This window comes from Salmo trutta, chromosome 38 (assembly GCF_901001165.1).
Source record: "Salmo trutta chromosome 38, fSalTru1.1, whole genome shotgun sequence".
Lineage (NCBI taxonomy): Eukaryota > Metazoa > Chordata > Actinopteri > Salmoniformes > Salmonidae > Salmo > Salmo trutta.
The window spans coordinates 13,347,813-13,375,511 of NC_042994.1; the positions used below are offsets into that span (position 1 = coordinate 13,347,813).

At 43.0% G+C, this 27,699-nt stretch overlaps 1 protein-coding gene and 1 long non-coding RNA gene across 3 annotated transcripts; both read left to right on the plus strand.

Annotated features, from left to right (window-relative positions):
• The first annotated feature begins 10,499 nt into the window (after positions 1-10,499).
• Positions 10,500-17,128, plus strand: LOC115178508 (keratin, type I cytoskeletal 47 kDa-like). Of its 2 annotated transcripts, XM_029739722.1 has the most exons (10): positions 10,500-10,897; positions 11,537-11,665; positions 12,074-12,156; positions 12,386-12,542; positions 12,903-13,064; positions 13,212-13,310; positions 13,515-13,735; positions 14,244-14,329; positions 14,457-14,588; positions 17,093-17,128. In XM_029739722.1, the coding sequence occupies exons 1-9, from the start codon at positions 10,589-10,591 to the stop codon at positions 14,582-14,584; spliced, it is 1,374 nt and encodes a 457-aa protein (XP_029595582.1). In that variant the 5' UTR covers positions 10,500-10,588; the 3' UTR covers positions 14,585-14,588; positions 17,093-17,128. The 2 variants fall into 2 exon arrangements, with proteins under 2 accessions (XP_029595582.1, XP_029595583.1); XM_029739723.1 differs by lacking the exon at positions 17,093-17,128 and having other exon boundaries at positions 14,457-15,482.
• Positions 17,129-22,480: 5,352 nt separating this feature from the next.
• LOC115178765 (uncharacterized) lies at positions 22,481-23,462 on the plus strand. Its single transcript, XR_003872695.1, has 2 exons — positions 22,481-22,580; positions 23,228-23,462. It is a non-coding gene; the product is annotated as an uncharacterized LOC115178765 (long non-coding RNA).
• Positions 23,463-27,699: the final 4,237 nt, after the last annotated feature.

Below are 27,699 nucleotides of genomic sequence, written 5' to 3' on the forward strand. Positions count from 1 at the left end.
AAATGCCATGGAAAAAAATAGCAAGTTGTCTATCACTTAGAAACACATTTGAAACACAAAGGCACTATATCATTACTGTTGTTTTTAATAAAGACCTAGTTGTAAAATTATTATGACAGTGATATCGTTAAGGTGTAACCTAAAGAACGGATGAGAAAAGGCTTAGTGGACAGTGAGTGATGACGTACGTCCTCCATCATTGACTGGGACCAACGTTCGAGTTGTTCAGCTATAGATTTTTGTTAAATAAGTATCTTCTGTGTATAATGTAGTCTTTAGAAGCTGTGTATTTTTAAAAATTGAATTCATACAGATATGATATCCATTTAGAATGTTGTAAATGAAGCTTGTTAATATACACTGCTCAAAAAAATAAAGGGAACACTTAAACAACACATCCTAGATCTGAATGAAATAAATAATCTTGTTAAATACTTTTTTCTTTACATAGTTGAATGTGCTGACAACAAAATCACACAAAAATTATCAATGGAAATTCAATTTATCAACCCATGGAGGTCTGGATTTGGAGTCACACTCAAAATTAAAGTGGAAAACCACACTACAGGCTGATCCAACTTTGATGTAATGTCCTTAAAACAAGTCAAAATGAGGCTCAGTAGTGTGTGTTGCCTCCACGTGCCTGTATGACCTCCCTACAACGCCTGGGCATGTTCCTGATGAGGTGGCGGATGGTCTCCTGAGGGATCTCCTCCCAGACCTGGACTAAAGCATCCGCCAACTCCTGGACAGTCTGTGGTGCAACGTGGCGTTGGTGGATGGAGCGAGACATGATGTCCCAGATGTGCTCAATTGGATTCAGGTCTGGGGAACGGGCGGGCCAGTCCATCGCATCAATGCCTTCCTCTTGCAGGAACTGCTGACACACTCCAGCCACATGAGGTCTAGCATTGTCTTGCATTAGGAGGAACCCAGGGCCAACCGCACCAGCATATGGTCTCACAAGGGGTCTGAGGATCTCATCTCGGTACCTAATGGCAGTCAGGCTACCTCTGGCGAGCACATGGAGGGCTGTGCGGCCCCCCAAAGAAATGCCACCCCACACCATGACTGACCCACCGCCAAACCGGTTATGCTGGAGGATGTTGCAGGCAGCAGAACGTTCTCCGCGGCGTCTCCAAACTCTGTCACGTCTGTCACGTGCTCAGTGTGAACCTGCTGTCATCTGTGAAGAGCACAGGGCGCCAGTGGCGAATTTGCCAATCTTGGTGTTCTCTGGCAAATGCCAAATGTCCTGCACGGTGTTGGGCTGTAAGCACAACCCCCACCTGTGGACGTCGGGCCCTCATACCACCCTTATGGAGTCTGTTTCTGACCGTTTGAGCAGACACATGCACATTTGTGGCCTGCTGGAGGTCATTTTGCAGGGCTCTGGCAGTGCTCCTCCTTGCACAAAGGCGGAGGTAGCGGTCCTGCTGCTGGGTTGTTGCCCTCCTACGGCCTCTTCCACGTCTCCTGATGTACTGGCCTGTCTCCTGGTAGCGCCTCCATGCTCTGGACACTACGCTGACAGACACAGTAAACCTTCTTGCCACAGCTCGCATTGATGTGCCATCCTGGATGAGCTGCACTACCTGAGCCACTTGTGTGGGTTGTAGACTCCGTCTCATGCTACCACTAGAGTGAAAGCACCGCCAGCATTCAAAAGTGACCAAAACATCAGCCAGGAAGCATAGGAACTGAGAAGTGGTCTGTTGTCTCCACCTGCAGAACCACTCCTTTATTGGGGGTGTCTTGCTAATTGCCTATAATTTCCACCTGTTGTCTATTCCATTTGCACAACAGCATGTGAAATATATTGTCAATCAGTGTTGCTTCCTAAGTGGACAGTTTGATTTCACAGAAGTGTGATTGACTTGGAGTTACATTGTGTTGTTTAAGTGTTCCCTTTATTTTTTTGATCAGTATATATATATATATATATATATATATATATATATATATATATATATATATTTTTTTTTTTAAACACTGGAATTGTTGTCAGGATACCACAGCCAAAGTGACATGCTGTTATGGAAATAGGAAACAAGAGATATAATGGTTTAACATGAACCTGATGTCTCTTTTCATTGTGCACTTCACAGTAATGTAAAGTATCAACTCATTTATATAGAAAAACTGGAAGCCAGTCTGTCAGTTTCTGGCACTCCAAAGACGTTGAGAACGTTTATGGAGGGTCTTTCCTAGGAAGACAGGGTTGAAAGTAGTTTTGAAATTCTGTGTAATTGAGGTGCGTTGTGAGATGTTGTTCTTTCAGTTTTGAGATGTAGGTCTGGAAGAGAGAGTTAAGGAGAAACGGATAATTAAAGGGAAATGAAAAGGATCATCATTAAAGCAAAAAACACATAATAGTGTTGATGTCCTGTATTAGAAAGACATCCATTTTGTTAATGTCGTTCCATCTCCAGTCTTCCAAAGGGTGCTGGCCGAGTCTGTGACGTGTCCCGCCATCTTGCTACACCTTATACAACCAACTAATTAGCATTAACTTAACTGAAAGGGGGGGGGGGGCATTATTCCAATCCTACACAACCACATTATTCTCATTTTACTTCTGGTACTTCCAGTAAAGGAGGTATACCACTCCCCTCTATAAATTATTTATCATAAAATCCAAGACACACAGGCACGTAGGCCAAACACAATTAGGACTCACTCTTTTGCTTTTGTTACCGTCTTACGCTCATCGAGGCAGAACACAAATATCTCTAACTGTGATAATAGAACCAAAGAAAACAGTAGAAATAGCAGAAGGCCTGCCAAGTTATTAGGCACGCAATGGTGTCTTGGTTTTCCTGGAAATATCTCTTATCACACGGTGCCAAAGAAGAGTCGAGTCAAACACTCCCTTTTAACCTTTAGGGACACCAGACCCTAATATAGTCTATTGGTGTCACGTCCTGACCATAGAAAGCTGTTATTTTCTATGGTCGAGTTGGTCAGGGCATGACGGGGGTTTTCTAGTTTAGTTTTTCTAGGTTGTTATGTTCTAGTTTTGTATTTCTATGTTGGGTTTTGTTTGGGTTGATCTCCAATTAGAGGCAGCTGGTCCTCGTTGTCTCTAATTGGAGATCATACTTAAGTAGGTGTTTTTCCCACCTGGGTTTGTGGGAGATTGTCTTTGAGTTAGTGTATCTTTCACCTCTGCATCCCAGTTTGTTGTTTTGTTATTCAGTTTATTTATATGTATTTCATAGTTTCACAGTTCAGTAAAAATGTGGACCGATAATCACTCTGCACTTTGGTCCGCTCCTTCCTAGGACAGCCGTGACAATTGGCTGAATGAGGGGGCTTTGGGGTTTCAATGGGTGGTGGTTTGAGGATAGTGACAGTGAAGTCTTCATGGGGATGAGTTTACATAGTGAGGCATGTGGATCATTCATTATGTTGTCTTGTGGGTCCAATGTGTATGAATGATTTGTAGTTTTGTGGCTTAGAGGTAACACTAACCCTTAATAAAGTATTCACATCCCTTGATTTTTTCCCACATTTTGTTGTGTTACAGCCTGAGTCTAAAATTGATACAATTTAGATTTGCTGTCACCTGCCTACTAAAAAAATCCCAATATGTGAAAGTGGAATGATGTTTTTAGACATTTTTACAAATTAATTAACAGTGAAAAACTGAAATGTCTTAAGTGTAAAAATGTGCTTAACAAGTCACATAATAAGCTGCATGGACTCACTCTGTGTGCAATAATAGGGTTTAACATAATATTGGAATGAATACCTAATCTCTGTACACACATACAATTATCTGTAAGGTCCGTAAGTCGAGCAGTGAATTTCAAACACAGACTCAACTAAAGGGAGGCTTTCCAATGCCTTGCATAGAAGGGTGCCTATTGGTAGATGGGTAAAAAAAAGCAGACATTGAATATCCCTTTGAGCATGGGGAAGTTATTAATTACACGTTGGATGGTGTATCAATACACCCAGTCACTACAAAGATACAGGCGTCCTTCCTAACTCAGTTGCCGGAAAGGAAGGAAATCGCTCAGGGATTTCACCATGAGGCCAATGGGGACTTTAAAACAGTTACAGAGTTTAATGGTTGAGTAGTTACTCCACAATACTAACCTAAATGAGTGAAAAGAAGGAAGTACATAATAAAAATATTCCAAAACATGCATCCTGTTTGCAACAAGGCACTAAAGTAAAACTGCAAAGTAAAACTGCAAAAAATTGGGCAAAGAAATGTACTTTATGTCCTGAATACAAAGCATTACTTTTGGGGCAAATCCAACACAACACATCATTGAGTATCACTCAGTGATATATATATATATATATATATATATATATATATATATATATATAGCGTTTTGGAATGAAACTGTTACATTTATTCAGGCTGTTTTGCATACACTTGTCCCTTGAATAAAACACACTATCCAAACCAACATCTGAGAGCAAGTACTGAGCAGGCAAAATGGAATGTGAGGAATTATCAAATCAAATTTTAGCAGTTACGTTATTGCAAGTTTAGCGAAATGCTTATGCTTCTAGGTCCGACAGTGCATCAATATCTAAAAGGGAAAATCTAACAAATTCCACAACAAAACAAATTCCACAACAAAACCTAACACACAATCTAGTAAAGGAATGGGATGAGAATATATAAGTATAAAATATATGGATGAGCAGTGACAGAGTGGCTAAGATGCAATAGATAGTGAAGTATACAGTTGAAGTCGGAAGTTTACATACACCTTAGCCAAATACATTTAATCTCAGTTTTTCACAATTCCTGACATTTAATCCTAGTAAAAAATTCTCTGTCTTAGGTCAGTTAGGATCACCACTTTTATTTGAAGAATGTGAAATGTCAGAATGATAGTAGAGAGAATTATTTATTTCAGCTTTTATTTCTTTCATCACATTCCCAGTGGGTCAGAAGTTTACATACACTCAATTAGTATTTGGTAGCATTGCCTTTAAATTGCTTAACTTGGGTCAAACATTTTGGGTAGCCTTCCACAAGCTTCCCACAATAAGTTTGATGTATGTTGGCCCATTCCTCCTGACAGAGCTGGTGTAATTGAGTCACGTTTGTAGGCCTCCTTGCTCACACACGCTTTTTCAGTTCTGCCCACACATTTTCTATAGGATTGAGGTCAGGGCTTTGTGATGGCCACTCCAATACCTTGACTTTGTTGTCCTTTTGCCATTTTGCCACAACTTTGGAAGTATGCTTGGAGTCTCTGTTAATTTGGAAGACCCATTTGCGACCAAGCTTTACCTTCCTGACTGATGTCTTCAGGGGCGGAAATCCCGGGGGGGACGGGGGACACACGACCCCCCCATCCTGGGAAAAATATGATTTGTCCCCCCCAATATATCACTGAAACATAACTATGTAATTTAAATAATACGCAATGAAAGCAATTGTGCTGATTATAGACACTTAATAGCGCGTTTTTAAGTTTCAAAAGTTTGCAACCCCCCAACCCTTTGCCTCACAATGGTTTGATCCACTGCCAGTTCCTTAGTTGGCAAGGTAACGGAGGGGTCGTGTCTACTGTCTGAAAGGCACTCAATGAACGTAACTGACGTGAGGTTACTCCAGTCAATCGCGCACACACACTAGCTGAATATGCAGAGCTAGCGCGCAAATATTAACTATTAAGCTAGCTAGTACCTATTCTATTTATGTGGCATCGTCAAAGATGGAATCAGCATGCAGATGATGTAAGTTAGTGCTTCAAAGTGATAAGGTTAGCGATAAACACCACTGAAACTGAATTGGTGCTCGCTAGCTTTGCAAATTCAGCTATTGTTGGAAGCCAGCCAATATGAAACAAACTATTAAAATTACAAAAGGTTGCAGCATATGTTGTGTAAATGGTGAACTCATACAGCTGTCAACTCTTGTCATTTTAATCCGTTTCACATTTGCTAGCTACCTTTTAGATCGAAGCCCAAATAGAATGATTGAAGATGATAGAAGCCTGTCTCCTACTGTAAATAACCTGCACACTGTGTGTGTAGCCAGCCAGCCAGCCAGCCAGGTAGAAAAATGGCAGAAAAATAAAAGACGGACATCAGAGTATTTTTCAATACACCAAAACGCATAGTAAGAACCCTAGTAGCCTAATATCTCAAAGACTAGTTGATAAAATGTTCATAAGAAAGAAATGAAATTCTAATGGAAATGTTTCACAATGATGTCATTAGGCAGAGCAGGCAACAGATGGCACACAGACAGCAGAGTTGGGGACAGATATGCAGGGACAGACTGGCAGAGACAGGGAGTCTCAGGTAAGTTTGTTGAGTCTTTGTTTGGCAACATTATGAAAGGTTCTCAATTTTTTTTACTTGTAAAATAGGAACATAATTGGAAAATGCCATGGATACCCCCACTCTCAACTTAAACTGGTGACTGAACTAAGATTTGTTAAAGGCAATGGTATTGCTGTTGTGATTAGTTGTGTAGTTTTGGGTACCGGTAGTTAGGAGTACGGCAAACACCTTATTTCTTTGGTTCCTCAATATACATTTACCATATTACAATGTAGGCTATGTTTTACAGCACTACTTTTGGTGTCCCCCTCAGGAATTGCTCTTGAGAAAATTTCATGTAATTGTCCCCTCCAATGTTGATATCAGATTTTCGCCAATGGATGTCTTGAGACGTTGCTTCAATAAATCCACTTAATTTTCCTCACTCATGATGCCATCTATTTTGTGAAGTGCACCAGTCCCTCCTGCAGCAAAGCACCCCAACAACATGATGCTGCCACCCCCGTGCTTCACAGTTGGGATGGTGTTCTTCAGCTTGCAAGCATCTCCTTTTTCCTCCAAACATAACAATGGTCATTATGGCCAAACAGCTCTATTTTTGTTTCATCAGACCAGAGGACATTTCTCCAAAAAGTACAATCTTTGTCCCCATGTGTAGTTGCAAACCGTAGTCTGTTTTTTATGGCGGTTTTGGAGCAGTGGCTTCTGCCTTGCTGAGCGGCCTTTCAGGTTATGTCGATATAAGACTTGTTTTTACTGTGGATATAGATACTTTTGTACCTGTTTCCTCCAGCATCTTCACAAGGTCCTTTGCTGTTGTTCTGGAATTGATTTGCACTTTTCGCACCAAAGTACGTTCATCTCTAGGAGACAGAACGTGTCTCCTTCCTGAGCGGTATGACGGCTGCGTGGTCCCATGGTGTTTATCCTTGCGTACTATTGTTTGAACAGATGAACGTGGTACCTTCAGGTGTTTGGAAATTGCTCCCAAGGATGAACCAGAATTGTGGAGGTCTACATTTTTTTCTGAGGTCTTGGCTGATTTATTTGGATTTTCCCATGATGTCAAGCAAAGAGGCACTGAGTTTGAAAGTAGACCTTGAAATACATCCACAGGTACCCCTCCAATTGACTCAAATGATGTCAATTAGCCCATCAGAAGCTTCTATAGCCATGACATCATTTTCTAGAATTTTCCAAGCTGTTTGTAGGCACAGTCAATTTAGTGTATGTAAACTTCTGACCAACTGGAATTGTGATACAGTGAAATAATATGTCTGTAAACAATTGTTGGAAAAAGTACTTGTGTCATGCACAAAGTAGATGTCCTAACCGACTAGCCCAAACTATAGTTTGCTAGCAAGAAATTTGTGGAGTGGTTGAAAAACGAGTTTTAATGACTCCAATCTAAGTGTATGTAAACTTCCGACTTCAACTGTACATGTGAGATGAGTAATGTGAGATATGTAAACATTCTTAAAGTGCCATTATTAAAGTGACTAGTGTTCCATTTATTAAGATGGCCAATGATATCAAGTCTGTAGGTAGGCAGCCGCCTCTCTGTGCTAGTGGTGGCTGTTTAACAATCTGATGGCCTTGAGATAGAAGTTATTTTTCAATCTCTCTGTCCCAGCTCTGATGCACCTGTACTGATCTCGCCTTCTGGATGATAGCGGGGTGAACAGGCCGTGGCTCGGGTGGTTATTGTCCTTGATCTTTTTTGCCTTCCTGTGACATCGGGTGTTGTAGGTGTCCTGGAGGGCAGGAATTATGAGATGTATTAATATTTCAAATAAGGGTATAGTTACTGAAGAGTACATTTTTGAATTCAGAAAGAAAGAATGAGAAAATCATCAAAGTGACTTAGGGCAAAATAGTAAGAATACCTACTACACATCTTTGACAATGATTGAACACACTACTCAACCAACTAATCTGAGAGCAAGTATACGGAGTAGACAAAGTAACAACATTATGAACAGTTTATAGTGGTTATCTACATTTCAAAAAGATGACTGTTACTGACCATCTTTTCAAATGGACAGAATGATGGAAAATCATCAAATGTAAGTGATGGAGTGACTTGGTGCAACATTTTAGGTTGGTAAAATAATAACACATACAATATTTAGCCTACAAATCATTGACAATTATATGTGAAAAACATTGCCAATTTCAGTAAACAAACAAATGTAACTGAAAATGGATATCAGAAACCATCAAACCAACAAACAGATTACCGACCATTTCGAATTCCACCGCACCTTCTCCGCTATGCAATCTGGTTTCAGAGCTGGCCGCGGGTGCACCTCAGCCACGCTCAAGGTCCTAAACGATATCATAACCACCATCTATAAGAAACAATACTGTGCTGCCGTATTCATTGACCTGGCCAAGGCTTTCGACTCTGTCAATCACCACATCCTCATCGGCAGACTCCATCAAATCATCAAATCAAATTTATTTATATAGCCCTTCGTACATCAGCTGATATCTCAAAGTGCTGTACAGAAACCCAGCCTAAAACCCCAAACAGCAAGCAATACATGTGAAAGAAGCATAGCCTTGGTTTGGCACCAACTACTTCTCTGATAGAGTTCAGTGTGTCAAATCGGAGGGCCTGTTGTCCGGGCCTCTGGCAGTCTCTATGGGGGTGCCACAGGGTTCAATTCTTGGGCTGACTCTTTTCTCTGTATACATCAATGATGTCGCTCTTGCTGCTGGTGAGTCTCTGATCCACCTCTACGCAGACGACACCATTCTGTATACTTCTGGCCCTTCTTTGGACACTGTGTTAACTACCCTCCAGACGAGGTTCAATGCCATACAACTCTCCTTCCGTGGCCTCCAACTGCTCTTAAATACAAGTAAAACTAAATGCATGCTCTTCAACCGATCGCTGCCTGCACCTGCCCGCCCATCCAGCATCACTACTCTGGACGGTTCTGACTTAGAATATGTGGACACTACAAATACCTAGGTGTCTGGTTAGACTGTAAACTCTCCTTCCAGACTCACATCAAACATCTCCAATCCAAAGTTAAATCTAGAATTGGCTTCCTATTTTGCAACAAAGCATCTTTCACTCATACCCTCGTAAAACTGACCATCCTACCGATCCTCGACTTCGGCGATGTCATTTACAAAATAGCCTCCAATACCCTACTCAATAAATTGGATGCAGTCTATCACAGTGCCATCCGTTTTGTCACCAAAGCCCCATATACTACCCACCACTACGACCTGTACGCTCTCCTATGGCTGGCCCTTGCTTCATACTTGTCGCCAAACCCACTGGCTCCAGGTCATCTTCAAGACTCTGCTAGGTAAAGTTCCCTCTTATCTCAGCTCGCTGGTAACCATAGCAGCACCCACCTGTAGCACGCCCTCCAGCAGGTATATCTCTCTGGTCACCCCCAAAGCCAATTCCTCCTTCGGCCGCCTCTCATCCAGTTCTCTGCTGCCAATGACTGGAACGAACTACAAAAATCTCTGAAACTGGAAACACTTATCTCCCTCACTAGCTTTAAGCACCAGCTGTCAGAGCAGCTCACAGATTACTGCACCTGTACATAGCCCATCTATAATTTAGCCCAAACAACTACCTCTTCCCCTACTGTATTTATTTATTTTGCTCCTTTGCACCCCATTATTTCTACTTTGCACTTTCTTCCACTGCAAATCTACCATTACAGTGTTTTACTTGCTATATTGTATTTACTTCACCACCATGGCCTTTTTTGCCTTTACCTCCCTTATCTCACCTCATTTGCTCACTTTGTATATAGACTTATTTTTCTACTATATTATTGACTGTATGTTTGTTTTACTCCATGTGTAACTCTGTGTTGTTTTATGTGTCAAACTGCTTGCTTTATCTTGGCCAGGTCGCAATTGTAAATGAGAACTTGTTCTCAACTTGCCTACCTGGTTAAATAAAGGTGAAATAAAATAAAAATGTCAGCTTTACAAAACACATCCAGTGAATTTCCAGAGAATCTCAAACTGTCTGATTTGTCTATACCTGTCAAACATACTACCTTCATAAACCACAACCTTTTGTGAACCATTCATTTCCCTAGAAGTACTTAGTGACTTGATGTCTCTTGTTACATAGTTATTGCAAGCCCAGTACCCACCCACTGAACAATACAATTGGGTCTACTTTTATTCCAAGGAAAAGTGGTGATGTAGTCAATCATGCTTAATCCAACGGTATAAGAAGCTCGAGGACACGAATGGGGGTTATTTTACCTGTCACCTCTAACTCGGAAGAACGCACTTTAACCTCCCAGGACGGATCGCCAGACCATCTCTCGCCATGTCCATTGTAGCCAATCTCAGAAGTAGCTGTAGCCACAGCTCGTGTAGCGGTGTCGGTACGAGTGGCCTCAGTTCGTCGGGTGGGATGCAGTTTTCCAGCGGTTTGGGAGACGGTAGGTCCTGTATGAGCGTGTCCTCTGTTGGGAGCAGTCGCGCGCCGAGTGTATATGGAGGTGCCGGGGAATACTGCACCCGTATCTCTCAGTCTTCTTTCTCTATGGACGGGCCAGGCCAGATCAATATTGTTGCCAACGAGAAGCATACCATGCAGAATCTGAATGACTGTTTGGCCACCTACCTGGAAAAGGTAAGGAAGAGTGATGGGGATGTGGATTATACTCGCGCTCCGCGATATTACGCACAGCCCAGATTATGCGCGTGGAGACCGAAAGACAACGCTGGGTGATCAAGATTTTCAAAACACAACACATTCGATGATACAGAAAACTGCTATGAGAAAGTGTTTTGTTATAAAGCATTTTGTTTTGAAAAACTAATTTCATCAATACTATCCACAATGTTCAATAACATGTGATAATACAGTAGGCTACGGCAAATGGACCCCATAAATATATATATAAACAACTTTTAGTTAACTTGTAACTTTTTAAAAACGATTTATTCCATCATTGTTTCTAATTGTAAAATTGCTATTGAGAAGAAACAGTAACCTGTAGTTTGCCTGTAAAGTTCCAAGGAAAGTCTCATTATTATTAAAAGACACACGTGTATTACTATTATAAACGCACGTTCCTTAATACATAATGAGGACAATGACATAGCAGGATTTTATTATTTATTTTCAATTCCATTATGTTCGAGATTCTTTTATGGGAGTGCGCTGATTCACATAATGTGATGGGATGCGCCCCAAATGGCACCCATATGTGCCATTTCGGACAGACCCATAAACTGAACTGATTCCCTCCACTCTCTGTGTACACAGGTGCGCTCTCTAGAGACAGCCAATAGCAAGTTGGAGCTGCAGATCAAAGAGTTCTACGAGATGAGATCACTGACTCACAAGAAGGACCTCAGTGGGGTTTATGCCACCGTCACAGACATCCGTAACAAGGTACTTCTGGATAATGTCGTCTTAATGTAACGACCCACTGGGCACACACTGGTTGAATCAACATTGCTTCCATGTCATTTCAATGTAATTATGTTGAACCAACATGGAATAGACGTTTAATTGACGTCTGTGCCCAGTGGGAAGGGAAGTGGGGATAGGATTGAGAAGATGCCAACAGGTTTGTGAAAGAAGAGAGCCACTAGAATGAATTAGATAAGTGATAGATTAGAGGTGTAATTCCTATAGTCTTTCAGTATTTATCTTGTTGAATGTTGAAAAACTGTGTTCTGTTGTATATGAATGAACAGTAGACATGAACCAGATCTGCTGATCTAAACACATGATATCCCATACATAGTTGACTGTGTTATTACGTTCCATTGACTGTGGCTGTCCTCCTGTTCCTAGATCCATGCCAGGTCTGTGGAGAACTCTCAGTTGATCCTGCGGGTGGATAATGCCAGAGTTGCAGCTGATGACTTCAAGATGAAGTAGGTGCACTTCCTGTTTGTACTGTACACAGCCTCTGTGAGTGTACGGATTCTGTTTGTAGCTTTGGCCTATAGGTTTGAGATTGAGTAGATCCAATCCTACCAGATCTACACAAATGCTTATGGGGGTATGCAGGGGCTATGGATCAGTTTATGGTTTGGCAAGTTGTATCTAGGTTTGTTGTGAGAAGGAACTAATCAAGCCCTCTGCTTTCCTCAACCCCTGTAGGTTCGAGACGGAGGTTAACATGAGGATGAAGATGGAAGGGGATGTGGCTCGTCTGAGAGGAGTCCTGGACAGCTTTACGCTCACCAGAGGAGACCTGGAGATGCAGATTGAGGGGTTGAAGGAGAAGCTGGTCTACCTCAGGAAGAACCATGAGGAGGTAACCTCCTCATTTCTCCTCACACATTCAAGTCTTAACGCTTGTGCTGTTGGCTGAAGTCTTAATGTGCCAGGACAGCCACATGGAGTTTCATTAGGACACAATGGCTTCCCCTGTAATTTTTGTAATGTTTTTGCATTTTAATGTATCTATTCATTCTTACTGGGTTTGAGACCTTTCCATGTTTGGCTACAAGGGGGCAAAACTCACCCACAAGAAATCTAGGGCAACTTCACTGTTATTAGTGCTCAAATATACAGTAACTTATTGTTTTCAGGTGCTTTTGCCCTTCCCTGTGTGTGAGTAAATTACAAATTCCAGGTATTATAACACAATTTGTCCCCCTTTTCCTGTTGTTAGGAGATGCATTTGATGCGGACGCAGCAGTGTGGTGCTGTGAATGTGGAGATGGACTGTGCTTCCTCAGTGGACATGAGCAAGGTGCTGGAGGAGATGAGGACCCAGTATGAGGGCGTGGTGGCGAAGAACCAGAGAGATGCTGCTAGGTGGTTCGAGAGCAAGGTGAGACAAACTGAAAATAGGACAGGAGGCCTAGAAAGGTGTGGGCCTGGGTCCTTAAACGGGTTTTTCTAAGAGACACAATTGACATGTATTTTGTGGAATGGTACTATACTTTTGACTAAAACGGTGTGTGTGTGTGTGTGTCAGGTGGATGTGCTTCAGAGCCAGATCCCCACCAGCACCATAGAGGTGAAGACGTCTCAGGTGACCGACCTGAAGAGGACATTCCATAGCCTACTCACTCAGGTATGATGTCAAGCCATCTTAGTGAATCAGCATCCATTTTCAGACCTCCACAGTGGTCTAATGTCAAGGTGTTCTAACACCTTCATACACTCCAGTCTAACTCTCTCTACCCTTCTTCATCTCCCTCTCTATACATTTCTACTACCCTCTCCTTCCTTCCTTCTACATTTTCTTCATCCTTTACAAACATAAACACATTCCTAGAAGGGGTACTTGGAGGAGAGCGCCGCTGATATAAACGGACGCCACGGCTCCCAGCTGAGCCAGCTGCAGGTTCATATCAACAGCATGGAGGAGGAGCTGCAGCAGCTCAACGTCAGCATCCAGCAGCAGGCCTCTGAGTACCAGATCCTCCTGGACATCAAGATGAGGCTGGAGATGGAGATCGCTGAGTACAGGAGGCTGCTGGATGGAGAGGGACTCAGGTGAGAGGGGATAATGGAGGGGCAGGAAAGAGAGGGAGGGGGAAGGGATGGGGTGATAGCGAGATGGGGGAATGGAAAGAGCGGAGAGAGTAGATGGAGGATGGTGATTGAACAAGTTGGAGTAATTGGGGGTTGGAGAAGAGGGGAGGGAGGGTGGAGGGGATGTGGGATGAGAGTGGAGGGAGGGAAGGGAAGAGTAAGGGAGAAAGGAAAGACAGAAGTAGGGAGAGGGAGCAGTTAGGGGGAGTGAGACCATAAATATGTGATACAAAAGTATCTAAGGTCATTTATACTTGTGTTAGAAAAATACACAGTTGATTGGTATGGTGTACTACATTATCCACAATGCTCTGGGTAAGCTGTCCCATCTCCTTATCAATACAGGTACAGTACAGTGGGTTCAGTGAATGACAGCTGTTTATTAGCACCTCATTGCAAACTAGCAGATCAAGATGTGTGTTGGTAAGTTTAGCTGACCGTAAGTGTTCTTCCCCTGTTTGTCTACCAGTAAGCATGTGGAGACCAGACAGGAGGTCAGGAAAGTGATCATGGACGAGAAGGACCAGGAAGTACAAGTCCAGAAAGTGGTGGAAGGTGAGCACGCAAGAGAATAATTAATAAAACGAATGAATCAATGACAGAATCAAGTGTTGTTGTTACCCATAATACACAAAATGTATTAATTAATTGATTCTTTTCAGTTTTGTTTCTCTTTCCACAGAGTATAACCCCCACATAAAGAAGTGTATGAGGGTGATCGTGAAGGAGAAGGTGGTGTCCACTATAGTTGATGAGAAGGTCCAGGAAATGAATGGACTGAGAGGTCGAGATAGTTCCAGAATTTGTTGAAGAGGTAGTGCTCATGCCTCTGGACCACACATAGCCCTGATGATGGGGGTTCAAACCCTGTCTATATATATATATGTCATGGTCGCATACTGTAATATTTCCCTTCTAACAGGATTGCATCAGCTGAATGATAACTTATGTAATTTACTCATGTTACCTTATAACTCTTATATGTCTCTATCATAATTATGGCAAATGTAAAACATTTCCCAGAGTGTGTTTTTCCCATTGTTCCATTCGTTGCCATCTGGTGGCAATATCTCATTTAAATATCTTTGGCTAGCCCAATTAAAAGTAAAAATAATCTCATTTGAGTAAAGTGGAAACAGATTTTTCCAGTTACATAAGTGACATCAGAGAAAGTATGACTTGTGTCATCAGCCATTATAAAGCTATTTTACTCCCTGGACCACAAGCCATGTATGTTCTCTGTACTCTATGACAAGTTTAGAGTTCATGTTCTGTAGGCCTACGACATGATACATGTTCTGTAGGCCTGACGCTACATGATACATTTGGCTGTTGATTAAATATAGATGTCAATGCCTTTCAGCACACTGATATCATGTTGTTGTCCTCTAATAAGCTGAAAAGAAACACCTTTACAGCAGTGGCGGTCGGTGCCGTTTAAGATGAGGGAGGATGACTATTTTGTTATGAGCATGGCCCTACAACATATTGGATGACTGTCATTCATATTCCATTCACCCAGTTCAATGTAACAATGACAGGTTTAGGCTTCTACATGATGCTCACATTTTCCCTATAACCGTCATGAGGTAGCTATCATGAGGTAGCTACAAGATAGTCTATGAATGAAAGTTTACAACGGTGGTGCACACAGGTCGAGAGAAAACATTTGACGGTGTTAATCCCTGTTCCGTTCCGTTTAAGAAAATGTTTTCAATAGAATCTGCAGAATGAGTACACCCCTGATAACACGTAAATGTAACCGATGTGAAATGGCTAGCTAGTTAGCGGTGGTGCATGCTAATAGCGTTTCAATAGGTGACGTCACTTGCTCTGAGACCTGAAGTAGTTGTTCTCCTAGGGCCCTGGCTTTTGTGGCGCGATGGGTAACGATGCTTCGTGGGCTGTCAGTTGTTGATGTGTGCAGAGGGTCCCTGGTTTAAGCCCAGGTTGGGGCGAGGAGAGGGACGGAAGCTAAACTGTTACATTGGTGCCGTGACCCGGATCACTGGTTGCTGCGGAAAAGGACGAGGTCAAAAGGGGGGTGAGTGTAACCGATGTGAAATGGCTAGTTAGTCAGCGGTGGTGTTTCAATTGGGTGACGTCACTCGCTCTGAGACCTGAAGTAGTTGTTCCCCTTGCTCTGCAAGGGCCGTGGCTTTTGTGGCGCGATGGCTAACGATGCTTCGTGGGTGTCAGTTGTTGATGTGTGCAGAGGGTCCCTGGTTCAAGCCCAGTTTGGGGCGAGGAGAGGGTCGGAAGCTATACTGTTACATAAACATAGTGCACTTTCATAGGAGCCACGTTGCATTCCTTCTCGCGTCTACATGCTTTCCTCCCTTCACCTTTTCCCTTAACTTGTGGACTTCAATGCATAACACATCATCTGTCTGTGACCAGGCAAAAAAACTATTCCAAGCCAAACCACATCATAACCACATCATAAATTTCAAGGTTTTACTGCTAACCTACAAAGCATTACATGGGCTTGCTCCTACCTATCTTTCCGATTTGGTCCTGCCGTACATACCTACACGTACGCTACGGTCACAAGACGCAGGCCTCCTAATTGTCCCTAGAATTTCTAAGCAAACGGCTGGAGGTAGGGCTTTCTCCTATAGAGCTCCATTTTTATGGAATGGTCTGCCTACCCATGTGAGAGACGCAGACTCAGTCTCAACCTTTAAGTCTTTACTGAAGACTTATCTCTTCAGTAGATCCTATGATTAAGTATAGTCTGGCCCAGGAGTGTGAAGGTGAACGGAAAGGCTGGAGCAACGAACCGCCCTTGCTGTCTCTGCCTTGTCGGTTCCCCTCTTCCCACTGGGATTCTCTGCCTCTAACCCTTTTACAGGGGCTGAGTCACTGACTTACTGGTGTTCTTCCATGCCGTCCATGGGAGGGGTGCGTCACTTGAGTAGGTTGAGCCACTGACGTGGTCTTCCTGTCTGGGTTGGCGCCCCCCCCTTGGGTTGTGCCGTGGCGGACATCTTTGTGGGCTATACTCGGCCTTGTCTTCGGACGGTAAGTTGGTGGTTGTAGATATCCCTCTAGTGGTGTGGGGGCTGTGCTTTGGCAAAGTGGGTGGGGTTATATCCTGCCTGTTTGGCCCTGTCCGGGGGTATCATCGGATGGGGCCACAGTGTCTTCTGATCCCTCCTGTCTCAGCCTCCAGTATTTATGCTGCAGTAGTTTATGTGTCGGGGGGCTAGGGTCAGTCTGTTACATCTGGAGTATTCTTGTCTTATCCGGTGTCCTGTGTGAATGTAAATATGCTCTCTCTAATTCTCTTTCTCTCTTTCTTTCTTTCTCTCGGAGGACCTGAGCCCTAGGACCATGCCTCAGGACTACCTGGCATGATGACTCCTTGCTGTCCCCAGTCCACCTGGCCATGCTGCTGCTCCAGTTTCAACTGTTCTGCCTGCGGCTACGGAACCCTGACCTGTTCACCGGACGTGCTTGTTGCACCCTCGACAATTACTATGATTATTATTATTTGACCATGCTGGTCATTTACGAACATTTTAACATCTTTACCATGTTCTGTTATAATATCCACCCGGCACAGCCAGAAGAGGACTGGCCACCCCTCATAGCCTGGTTCCTCTCTAGGTTTCTTCCTAGGTTTTTGGCCTTTCTCAGGAGTTTTTCCTAGGGAGTTTTTCCCAGCCACCGTGCTTCTTTCACATGCATTGCTTGCTGTTTGGGGTTTTAGGCTGGGTTTCTGTACAGCACTTTGAGATTTCAGCTGATGTACGAAGGGCTATATAAATAAATTTGATTTGATTTGATTTGAACCGCTGACCGCTACACACAGCCTACATTGTTGTCACCATATTAGCTAAAATAACATCATGGTCAATTAGAACTAATGCGTTTGTAAACTTGCAAAAATGATGCAGTAAAGTGTACAGACAGTAAGCAGTTTAGCAGCTACACTGTCGGGCCCCGGTGGCAATAAATGGATAAAACCAAAAGCTTACCTTGACTTGGAAGAGTCCCAGTGTTTGATAGCCATAGTCAGCTAGCTAACATAGCATCCCTCTCTGTTTGAGCCAGGTGCTTGAGTAGACTAAACTAGCTAGCTGCAATTGCTAGCTAAGTAAGTGAAAGTGAAATCATTAAATAAAAAATACAACTAAATACAGCTAGCTCTCTCTCTTTCATTTATGAAGAAAAAATAATTAATTCAAAACTCTCTCTCTCTTTGAGTCAACTACATTTTATGCACTGCAGTGCTAGCTAACTGTAACTTATGCTTTCAGTACTAGACTAATTCTCTGATTCTTTGACTGGGTGGACAACATTTCAGTTCATGCTGCAAGATCTTTGATAGGTTGGAGGAAGTCCTCTGGAAGTTGTCATAATAACTGTGGAAATCTATGGAAGGGGGTGAGAACCACGAGCCTCCTATGTTTTGTATTGAAGTCAATGTACCCAGAGGAGGAAGGAAACTTGCTGTCCTCTGGCTATACCATGGTACTGTTGAGGCTACTGTAGACCTACCTTGCAAAATAGTGTGTTTTAAATCAATAATTTGCTTACATTAATATATTTAGTATAGTTTTATCTTAAAATAATTACATTTTACATTTTTCACTATTTATATTTTTCTGAAATTCACTGAGGAGGATGATATTCCCCTTCCTCCTCTGTGGAGCCTCCACTGATTGAAACAAAGTGTGTACAGGGAATCAGTCAGTGAAGTTTCAGCAGAGAAAGTTTCATTTACATACATATCAGTTTAAACAACTAAGAGTATAACATTGAGTAGCTCTGGTCCAGAGTGTTACATGCAGCTTGAGCCATCAAGGCTCAAACCGCAGTTAAGGATCTGGACCAGAGCTAGACATGGAGCAGATACAGTAAAGGGAGGATTGTCATTCAGAGAAATGTTGGGCCTCATTTACCATCATTCAAAACATTTTAGAAGTTCTATACAGTAGTAGTAATTCATTAGAGACTGCATCCATAACTGCAATGATTCATTACTTTAAATTAAATTACAAATGTTACAACAATATTTCCTCTTGGTCAACAGGTGATACATCAGCACAATTAATCATACAGCTAACATCTGTATGTACCTGGTCCATTACTTCAAGCTTAAGTTAATTTAACAGAATGGGCCCTGGTCAAAAGTACTACACTATATAGAATAGGGTTTCATTTGTGACGTTACCAATGAGGGTTGTCTGAATGCAGAGGTGTCTTCTGGTCCTAGCTATATCTTCCTCATCTGAGCCATCAGCTCCTCTACTCTGTTCCATCTCCCCTAAGAGGAAAATGTTTAATGTGCCGTGCCCGAATACCCATTCTAGCATTCTAAATAGTAGGCATTTTGAGTATGCGAAAATAGAACGTTATATAGTATGTTAAATTTCAGAAATGAAGTAAGCTTTAAATTCCAGGATGTCATACTCATTTAGTTTTTTAATCTAGTAGAATTCGCTGCACACTATTGAGGAAAATAAACGTCTTTTGAGACCTACATGTTTTTGACAACAGCTGATAGTCAGATCATTAGATGACACCTTCGCAGCATGGATGAGAATAGTATGTTGATATTAGTTGCGTACTGCATTCGTTTTTTACTTAGCAGTGCATTCTAAATAGAATCCAGTTTAAGTAAGTAGCAGAAAAGCCAGATTTCGGACAAGGCCGTTGTTTCTTGAAACTACTTTTAAGATCTGCCAATTAATTTCACCGACTCAGACATAGCAGTGGTGGTGAGTGACACTTAAATCAGAGGAAGGGTCAATGTAGCGGCTGAAACAGATTGAACGGAATGGTATCAATCACATGGTTTCCATATATTTGATACACTTTCGTTCAATCCATTCCATTCCAGCCATTACTATGAGCTGCCCTCCCCTCACCAGCCTCCACTGATACATGGGGACTTGGCTTTTCTGTGCTCACCGTACAGATACCACAGTATTCTTAAAAGGTGTATTTGGTACTGACCTTCTCAGGGATGGAGTAGGCCACAGTGATATCCTCTGGGAGGTCAGGTACAGGGCCTGAGGCTCCCTTGAGCTCCTCATCAGGCACCTCCAAAACCAGCTCAAAACCTGAAAGAGCAACAACATACAGTGCATTTGGAAAGTATTCAGACCCCTTGACTTGTTCCACATTTTGTTACGTTACAGCTTTATTCTAAAATGGATTACATTCATTTTTCCTCATCAATCTACATACCATACCACAAAATGATGAAGTGAAAACAGGTTTTTAGACATTTTTGCAAATTTATTAAAGATAACAAACAGATAAACCTTATTTACATCATTAGTCAGACCCTTTGTTATTAGACTCGAAATTGAGCTCAGATGCATCCTGTTTCCATTGGTCATCCTTGAGATGTTTCTGCAACTTGATTAGAGTCCACCTGTGGTAAATTCAATTGGTTGGACATGACACAAGGTCGCATGTCAGAGCAAAACCCAAGCCATGAGGTTGAAGGAATTGTCCGTAGAGCTCCGAAACAGGATTGTGTCGAAGCACAGATCTGGGGGAAAGGGTACAAAAAAATGTCTGCAGCATTGAAGTTCCTCAAGACCACAGTGGCCTCCATCATTCTTCAATAGAAGAAGTTTGGAACCACCAAGACTCTTCCTAGAGCTGGCCACCCGGCCAAACTGAGCAATCGGGGGAGAAGGGCCTTGGTCAGGGAGGTGACCAAGAACCCGATGGTCACTCTGACAGAGCTCCCGAGTTCCTTTGTGGAGATGGGTGAATCTTCCAGAAGGACAACCAACTCTGCAACATTCCACCATTCAGGCCTTTATGGGAGAGTGGCCAGACAGAAGCCACTGCTTAGTTAAAGGCACATGAATGCCAGCTTGGATTTTGCCTAAAGGCAGCTAAAGACTCTCAGACCATGAGAAACAAGATTCTCTGGTCTAGTGAAACCAAGATTGAACTCTTTAGCCTGAATGCCAAGAGTCACGTCTAGAGGAAACCTGGCACCATCCCTACGGTGAAGCATGGTGGTGGCTGCATCATGCTGTGGGGATGTTTTTCAGCGGCAGGCACTAGGAGACTAGTCAGGATGGAGGGAAAGATGAACGGAGCAAAGTACAGAGCTCCTTGATGAAAACCTGCTCCAGAGCGGACCTCAGACTGGGGTGAAGGTTCACCTTCCAACAGGACAACAACCCTAAGAACACAAGCAAGACAACGCAGGAGTGGCTTCGGGACAAGTCTCTGAATGTCCTTGTGTAGCCCAGCCAGAGCCCGGACTTGAACCCAATCGAACATCTCTAGAGAGACCTGAAAATAGCTGTTCAGCGAAGCTCCCCATCCAACCTGACATAGCTTGAGAGGATCTGCAGCGAGGAATAGGAGAAACTCCCCAAATACAGGTGTGCCAAGCTTGTAGCGTCATACCCAAGAAAACTTGAGGCTGTAATCGCTGCCAAAGGAGCTTCAACAAGGTACTGAGTAAAGGGTCTGAATACTTATTTAAATATAATATTTAAGTTTTTTCTTTTTTATAAATTTGCAAAAATATCTCCTAACCTGTTTTTGCTTCGTCATTATGGGGTATTGTGTGTAGATTGATGAGCAAATTATTCGATTTTAGATCTATTTTAGAATGAGGCTGTAACGTAACAAAATGTGAAATAAGTCAAAGGTTCTGAATACTTCCCGAATGCACTATACATGGGTATTTCTGGGTATATGTGTGAATTACATGAACTCTCATACAGAGCCTACAAGGACAGCAGACACACAGCGTATTTACTTTTCAAATCAAATTGTATTTTTCACATGCTTTGCAGACAACAGGCTTAGACAAACTGTGAAATGCTTTTCCATAGTAGTAAAAAAAACAACCTTTTTCTGCCCAATTTAGTGGTATCCAATTAGTACTTAAAGTCTTGTCTCATCGTTGCAACTCCCGTACGGACTCGGGAGAGGCAAAGGTCGAGAGCAGTGCGTCCTCCAAAACACAACCCAACCAAGCTGCACTGCTTCTTGACACAATGCCCACTTAACCCGGAAGCCAGCCACACCAATGTGTCGGAGGAAACATCGCACACCTGGCGACTGTGTCAGTGTGCACTGCGCCCAGCCCGCCACAGGAGTCGCTAGTGCGCAATGGGACGAGGACAAACCCGGCGGCGAAAAACTCCTCAAACCCGGACTGCATGTGTCTCCCGGTCGCGGCCGGCTGCGACAGAGCCTGGACTCGAACCCAGAATCTTTAGTGGCACAGACCACTGCGCCACTCGGGAGACCTTCCATAGTATATTGATTTACTTCGGTCACTCATACATGTTCAAACATACAGCTTCCATTTCTCTGGTCTCTGTGTACTAATAACAGCAGTGCATTTGTATCCAACACCTATTCTACCTCCTCTACTCTGACTGTTAGTGCATCAACAGTGTACAGTATATCATTAACCTGCCTTTATTTCTCTCTGGTGTCAGTGTGAGTGGCCCTAAGCGTCTGGGTATGCCGGGCATGCCTGGAGGCCAGGACCTTGAGGCCGCGCTACGCTGTTTATCTGACCGCCAGCAGAGCCATGCCTCAGAGCGCCCCTTCTTTGAGGTGGAGCGTGAACGCAAACTCTGTGCCCTGGCCGCCGCCTGCCAGGGGTGCAGTGAGGAGGGCGAGGAGGTGGGCGAGCTGGGTTCCAGCGGGTTCCTTACACCCAACGACAGACTGGTGTCCAGCTCGGTGGCGTCGACAAGCACCAACTACTCCAATGGCAGCTCGCTGCACTCCTCGGCCGGATCGGGGGTCTCGCGCTCCTACCTACCCGATCGCCTGCAGATTGTCAAGACCTTGGAAGGTGAGGAGGGAGGTGGAGACGCTGTCTGTGTTCTTAGCTGAGATATTAGGTGTGCGGTAACTCGACTGTCAGATTTACGGTAACTTGCCTTAGGTCGCTAGCCTCAATTACAGGTGAAACTATGAATGTAGACTCTAAAGCTGAAAATAGACACTCTATTGCAGTTCCCCCACAGCCTGGCTGCCGGAGCCCACGGCACCATGGGTAAGAAAAGAGGCCACAGGGTAGTGTTAAGTTGAATTTAGTAGATACTGTTGATAGGGTCTCAATTGTTAGTGAAAACATTCACACATACACACACAGTACACACTCATTCCTCTGGTCCCTCTAGTCTGGTGTGAAAATCTGATCGTTTTCCCTTCTCCCTCCGACGGAACTCTTTAGGTCCGTCAGATTGGGTAAGGGAGAACGATCAGACATTGACACTGGAACCTTCTATTTGGATAACATGTCTACTGTGGTCCTTATCCCCCTAAGTGCACCTGTGTGGTAGGTGTGATGTTACTAAACAGTTTGTGTCATTCCAACTCATACTGTCGTTGTGTATCGTACATTCTCCCATCCGTGTCGTGTGGTGGGTGGCTCTGGGATTTTCCTCATTCATCCAGTAGTTATGTATGTTGTTGTGCTTTTGTGTTTGTGTGTAGTTGTGTACAGTGTGTCCATCACCCACAGTCACTCCTCCATCCTCCGGCCCCAACCTCCCCCAGACCCCTCCCACCCACACCGTCACCACCTGTCGGCGCCACCACCCCTCCCTCCTGCTCCCCTCCTTCTCCACCAGGTAAGATCTGCGAGTCACTCACACACACCTATTCATTGGTTACACTTTATTTTATAGTCCTGTTTCACATTTTATTTTATGTATGATTTATTTAACCAGGAAGGCCGTTGAGATATTTCTTTCGAAGGAGACATGGCCAAGAAAGCAGCGTACAGTCAAGTGCAGAAAGTTACATGCTTTTTGTCTGGTATTTACTAAGAGTGTCACGGCTGTCGTAAGGAGAGGACCAAAATGCAGCAGGGAAGTGTATACTCATCTTCTTTATTACGGACAAAGAAGGAAAAACCAAAATAAACACGTATACAAAAACCACAAACGAACTAGACAGTCTTGTCACACACACACACACACACACACACACACACACACACACACACACACACACACACACACACACACACACACACACACACACACACACACACACACACACACACACACACACCAAAACAAGAAACAATCTCCCACAAACACTAAACCAAACACTTACCCATATATAGGACTCTCAATCAGAGGCAACTAGAAAACACCTGCCTCCAATTGAGAGTCCAACCCCAATTAACTAGACATAGATATACAACTAACCAGAAAGAACATAGATATACTAACACAGAACATAACCCCACAACCCGGAACTAACTAAACCAACACCCTACTAAATAAACCCCCATCCCGAACCACATAAACAAAATACCCTCTGCCACGTCCTGACCAAACTACAATTACAATTAATCCCTAATACTGGTCTGTCACGTCCTGACCAGTATTTAGGTATTATTTGTATTATATTTGGTCAGGGCGTGGCAGAGGTATATTTGTTTTGTATGGTGTTTTTTTTATGTGGTGTAGAGGGGTGTTTTATTTATGTGTTCCTGGGTTTTGGGTGTATGTTCTGGGTTAGTTGTTCTAGGTTAGTTTTTCTATGTGTAGGTTTGGGTGCTGGACTCTCAATTGGAGGCAGGTGTTTCTAGTTGCCTCTGATTGAGAGTCCTATAAGTAGGTGTGTGTTTGGTTTGTAGTTTGTGGGTAGTTATTTTTGATTTTTTTGCATTGCTGTCTGTTCAGCCTGTGAAACTGTCATCTGTCGTGTTTATTGTTTTTTCGTGTACATCATATTTAAATAAAATGATGTGGAGCACGCAACCCGCTGCGTATTGGTCTGTCAGTGATTTAGAGATATCTTCAGATGAAGGGGAAGAATGTGACATGGTCAGGACGTGACAAAGAGCGTATTTATGGTGACAATGAATACTTCCCTGAAGTTTCGTCAAATACGTGGAAATAACAACTAGCTAGTACTAAATGGTATGTAGTGGACTGTTGAAGGTCGACTGACCTAAAGCTCAGCTACTATTCAAATAAATTTGCATCTGAATGGAAGTGTGCAGAGACTTTTCCCTGTTTCTCCAGTTTTGCAATTTGCCTCCAGCACCATCACTGATCGGTTTTGGGTGTACGGTAGATTCTGCCTGTTATCCCCAGGTAGTGGACAGTAAAGAAAAGTGAAATCCATTAATTTTTCATTAATTGACCTTTTAATTAATTCATTAAACCAAAGCCCAATATTAGTAATAACTTGAAGGTATTTACAAAATGACTACAAAAGACTGTCAAAACAATTGTAGCTTTGCTTTGCTGCCCCATTTTTCTCCTCAAAAATACATTGCTACTTTGTGTGTATAGCAGTCCTTCTCTCTCCTCCCTTACTCAATCCCTTTCTCCTTACCCCATGTCTCTCCCCTCAGTGGTAGCACTTTCTCAGCTCTAAAGTGGGCTTCCTAGGCAAAGTAAGAGCCAACAGGCATGGATAGAGTGGGAATGATGCAGGAAAATCCCATATTTATCCCCTAACTTTTCTAAACCATGCCCCTTCTAACTCTGACCCCACCCAACCCCTAAGTAAAACTATTGATCATACCCCACACTAGAGCCTTAAACAAACACCACTACAAAGTAACGTGAATAAATCAATTCGCAGCTACGACAATGCTTCAACTTTCCATGCATAAAACAAATGGATGTTCTTGTGTCTATTTAAATGACTTTGACGTTTAGTATTAGATTATTGGGGCCAAATCCTAATCTAAGATCCACAAATGTAGCTCAAACTTTAATACAAACAGATCTCCCATTCCAACATCTTAATGCTTCTGAAATGTTTCTCTGTTAAGGATTTGGTCCATTATCTTGAATCTACTTCGTAAACAACATCACACACTTGCTTGGTTTGCTACCTTGGACACCATGGCCCCTGTGCTCATTTTAACAATTCCTGATCCCTTCCAGATTCTTCCAGGTAAACTGTATGAACCAACAGAAGTCATCTTTTCAGTTCTCAGGCTGACTAACTAACTGACTAACACAATCTCTAACCCACCCTTACAGGCGTAATCCATCACTGGGAGCAACTAAACTAACTAATGGTGCACAGTTACTAATGCTGCTAAGCATTTTAAGTAGGCAACTGACAAGCTGAGTATCTCATTGAATGTGTGATTGGTACTTTCCTCTTTTCCTGTATTTGCAGTCTTTGCTCTCGCAGGCTATCCGCTTTTGGAGCTGTGAGCATCTGAGCACCACGTCGCCCTCCTCCTCCAATCAGCAGCCCTGTGGGCTGACCTTTAACCCTAGCCAGGGTGGCGGCCACCACTCCACCTCCACCCCAGCATCTCCTCTATCACTGGGACTCCTGAGGCTGCTGGAGGAGCAGGGCATCTCCGCCTCCACCCTCCCCTACCCTTACCACCAACTGACCCCACACACTGCCCACACACGCCCCACAACGGTAGAGGAAGAGCGGGGTGGAGGAACATGCACTATGGAGGAAGAAGGGAGAAGGAACATTTTCAGCTTCAACCTGGTAGAGAAGCTGAGGAGTCTGGGACTTCACAAGGTGGCAGACCGAGGCGTGGTGGACTGAAGAGAGAATGGAAAAGAGAGCGAAGCAGTCAGGCGATACAGACATCCACCTAGAGTCTAAGAACGACTGGGAGAACTCCCCTCTTTCCTCCTTAATCATCATTGACTTCAATCCATGTACTGACACTGTACCACCATTTTGTGTTTTGGGCCCACAGCAATACATCGTAAAATGGAACCTCAGGAGAACCATATAGCCGTACGTTGAGTTTCTGTTACATGTATAGTCACTCTTCTGTTTGTAATGGACTCGTGTATTGTAGATACTAGGTCTCCACGACAATGTGTGACATCATGATCATTCTCAGGAGAGTTACCTGATCACCGGTCCGGCTGGCTTGAACACGCACAATAGTTTTTTATTAAACATCACAAAGAAAAACATGCGTAGCTTTTTTATACCTGTGTTTCGTGGGTGTCTATGGTTTTACACCATAAGAAGAAAGGGAATGCTTCTTGTGGTGGTTTTTTTTGTTTTGTTTTTAAGACCCCCACAGCTATGCTTTTTAAAAAAATATATACACTACCGTTCAAATTTTGGGGTCACTTAGAAATGTCCTTGTTTTTGAAAGAAAATCAAATGTTTTGTCCATTAAAATAACATCAAAATTATCGGAAATACAGTGTAGACATTGTTAATGTTGTAAATGACTATTGTAACTGGAAACAGCAGATTTTTTTATGGAATATCTACATAGGTGTACAGAGGACCATTATCAGCAACCATCACTCCTGTGTTCCAATGGCACATTGTGCTAGCTAATCCAAGTTTATAATTTTAAAAGGCTAATTGATCATTAGAAAATCCTTTTGCAATTAGGTTAGCACAGCTGAAAACTGTTGTTCTGATTAAAGAAGCAATAAAACTGGCCGCCTTTAGATTAGTTGAGTATCTGGAGCATCAGCATTTGTGAGTTCGATTACAGGCTCAAAATGGCCAGAAACAAAGAACTTTCTTCTAAAACTTGTCAGTCTATTCTTGTTCTGAGAAATGAAGGCTATTCCATGCGAGAAATTACCAAGAAACTGAAGATCTCGTACAACGCTGTGTACTACTCCCTTCACAGAACAGCGCAAACTGTCTCTAACCAGAATATAAAGAGGATGGGAAGCCCCGGTGCACAACTGAGCAAGAGGACAAGTACATTAGAGTGTCTATTTTAAGAAACAGATGCCTCACAAGTCCTCAAATGGCAGCTTCATTAAATAGTACCGGCAAAATACCAGTCTCAACGTCAACAGTGAAGAGGCGACTCCGGGATGCTGGCCTTCTAGGCAGAGTTGTAAAGAAAAAGCCATATCTCAGACTGGCCAATAAAAATAAAAGATTAAGAGGGGCAAAAGAACACAGACATTGGACAGAGGAAGATTGGAAAAAAGTGTTTTGGACAGACTAATCTAAGTTTGAGGTGTTCG

What these genes read in the sequence shown, in the direction of transcription:
- LOC115178508 (XM_029739722.1), top strand. Translation starts at nt 10,589, where the DNA reads ATGTCCATTGTAGCCAATCTCAGAAGTAGCTGTAGCCACAGCTCGTGT. An exon ending in CTAGGTGGTTCGAGAGCAAG is followed by an intron (nt 13,065 to 13,211) that starts GTGAGACAAACT and finishes TGTGTGTGTCAG; the next exon opens with GTGGATGTGCTTCAGAGCCA. An exon ending in AGTCCAGAAAGTGGTGGAAG is followed by an intron (nt 14,330 to 14,456) that starts GTGAGCACGCAA and finishes CTCTTTCCACAG; the next exon opens with AGTATAACCCCCACATAAAG.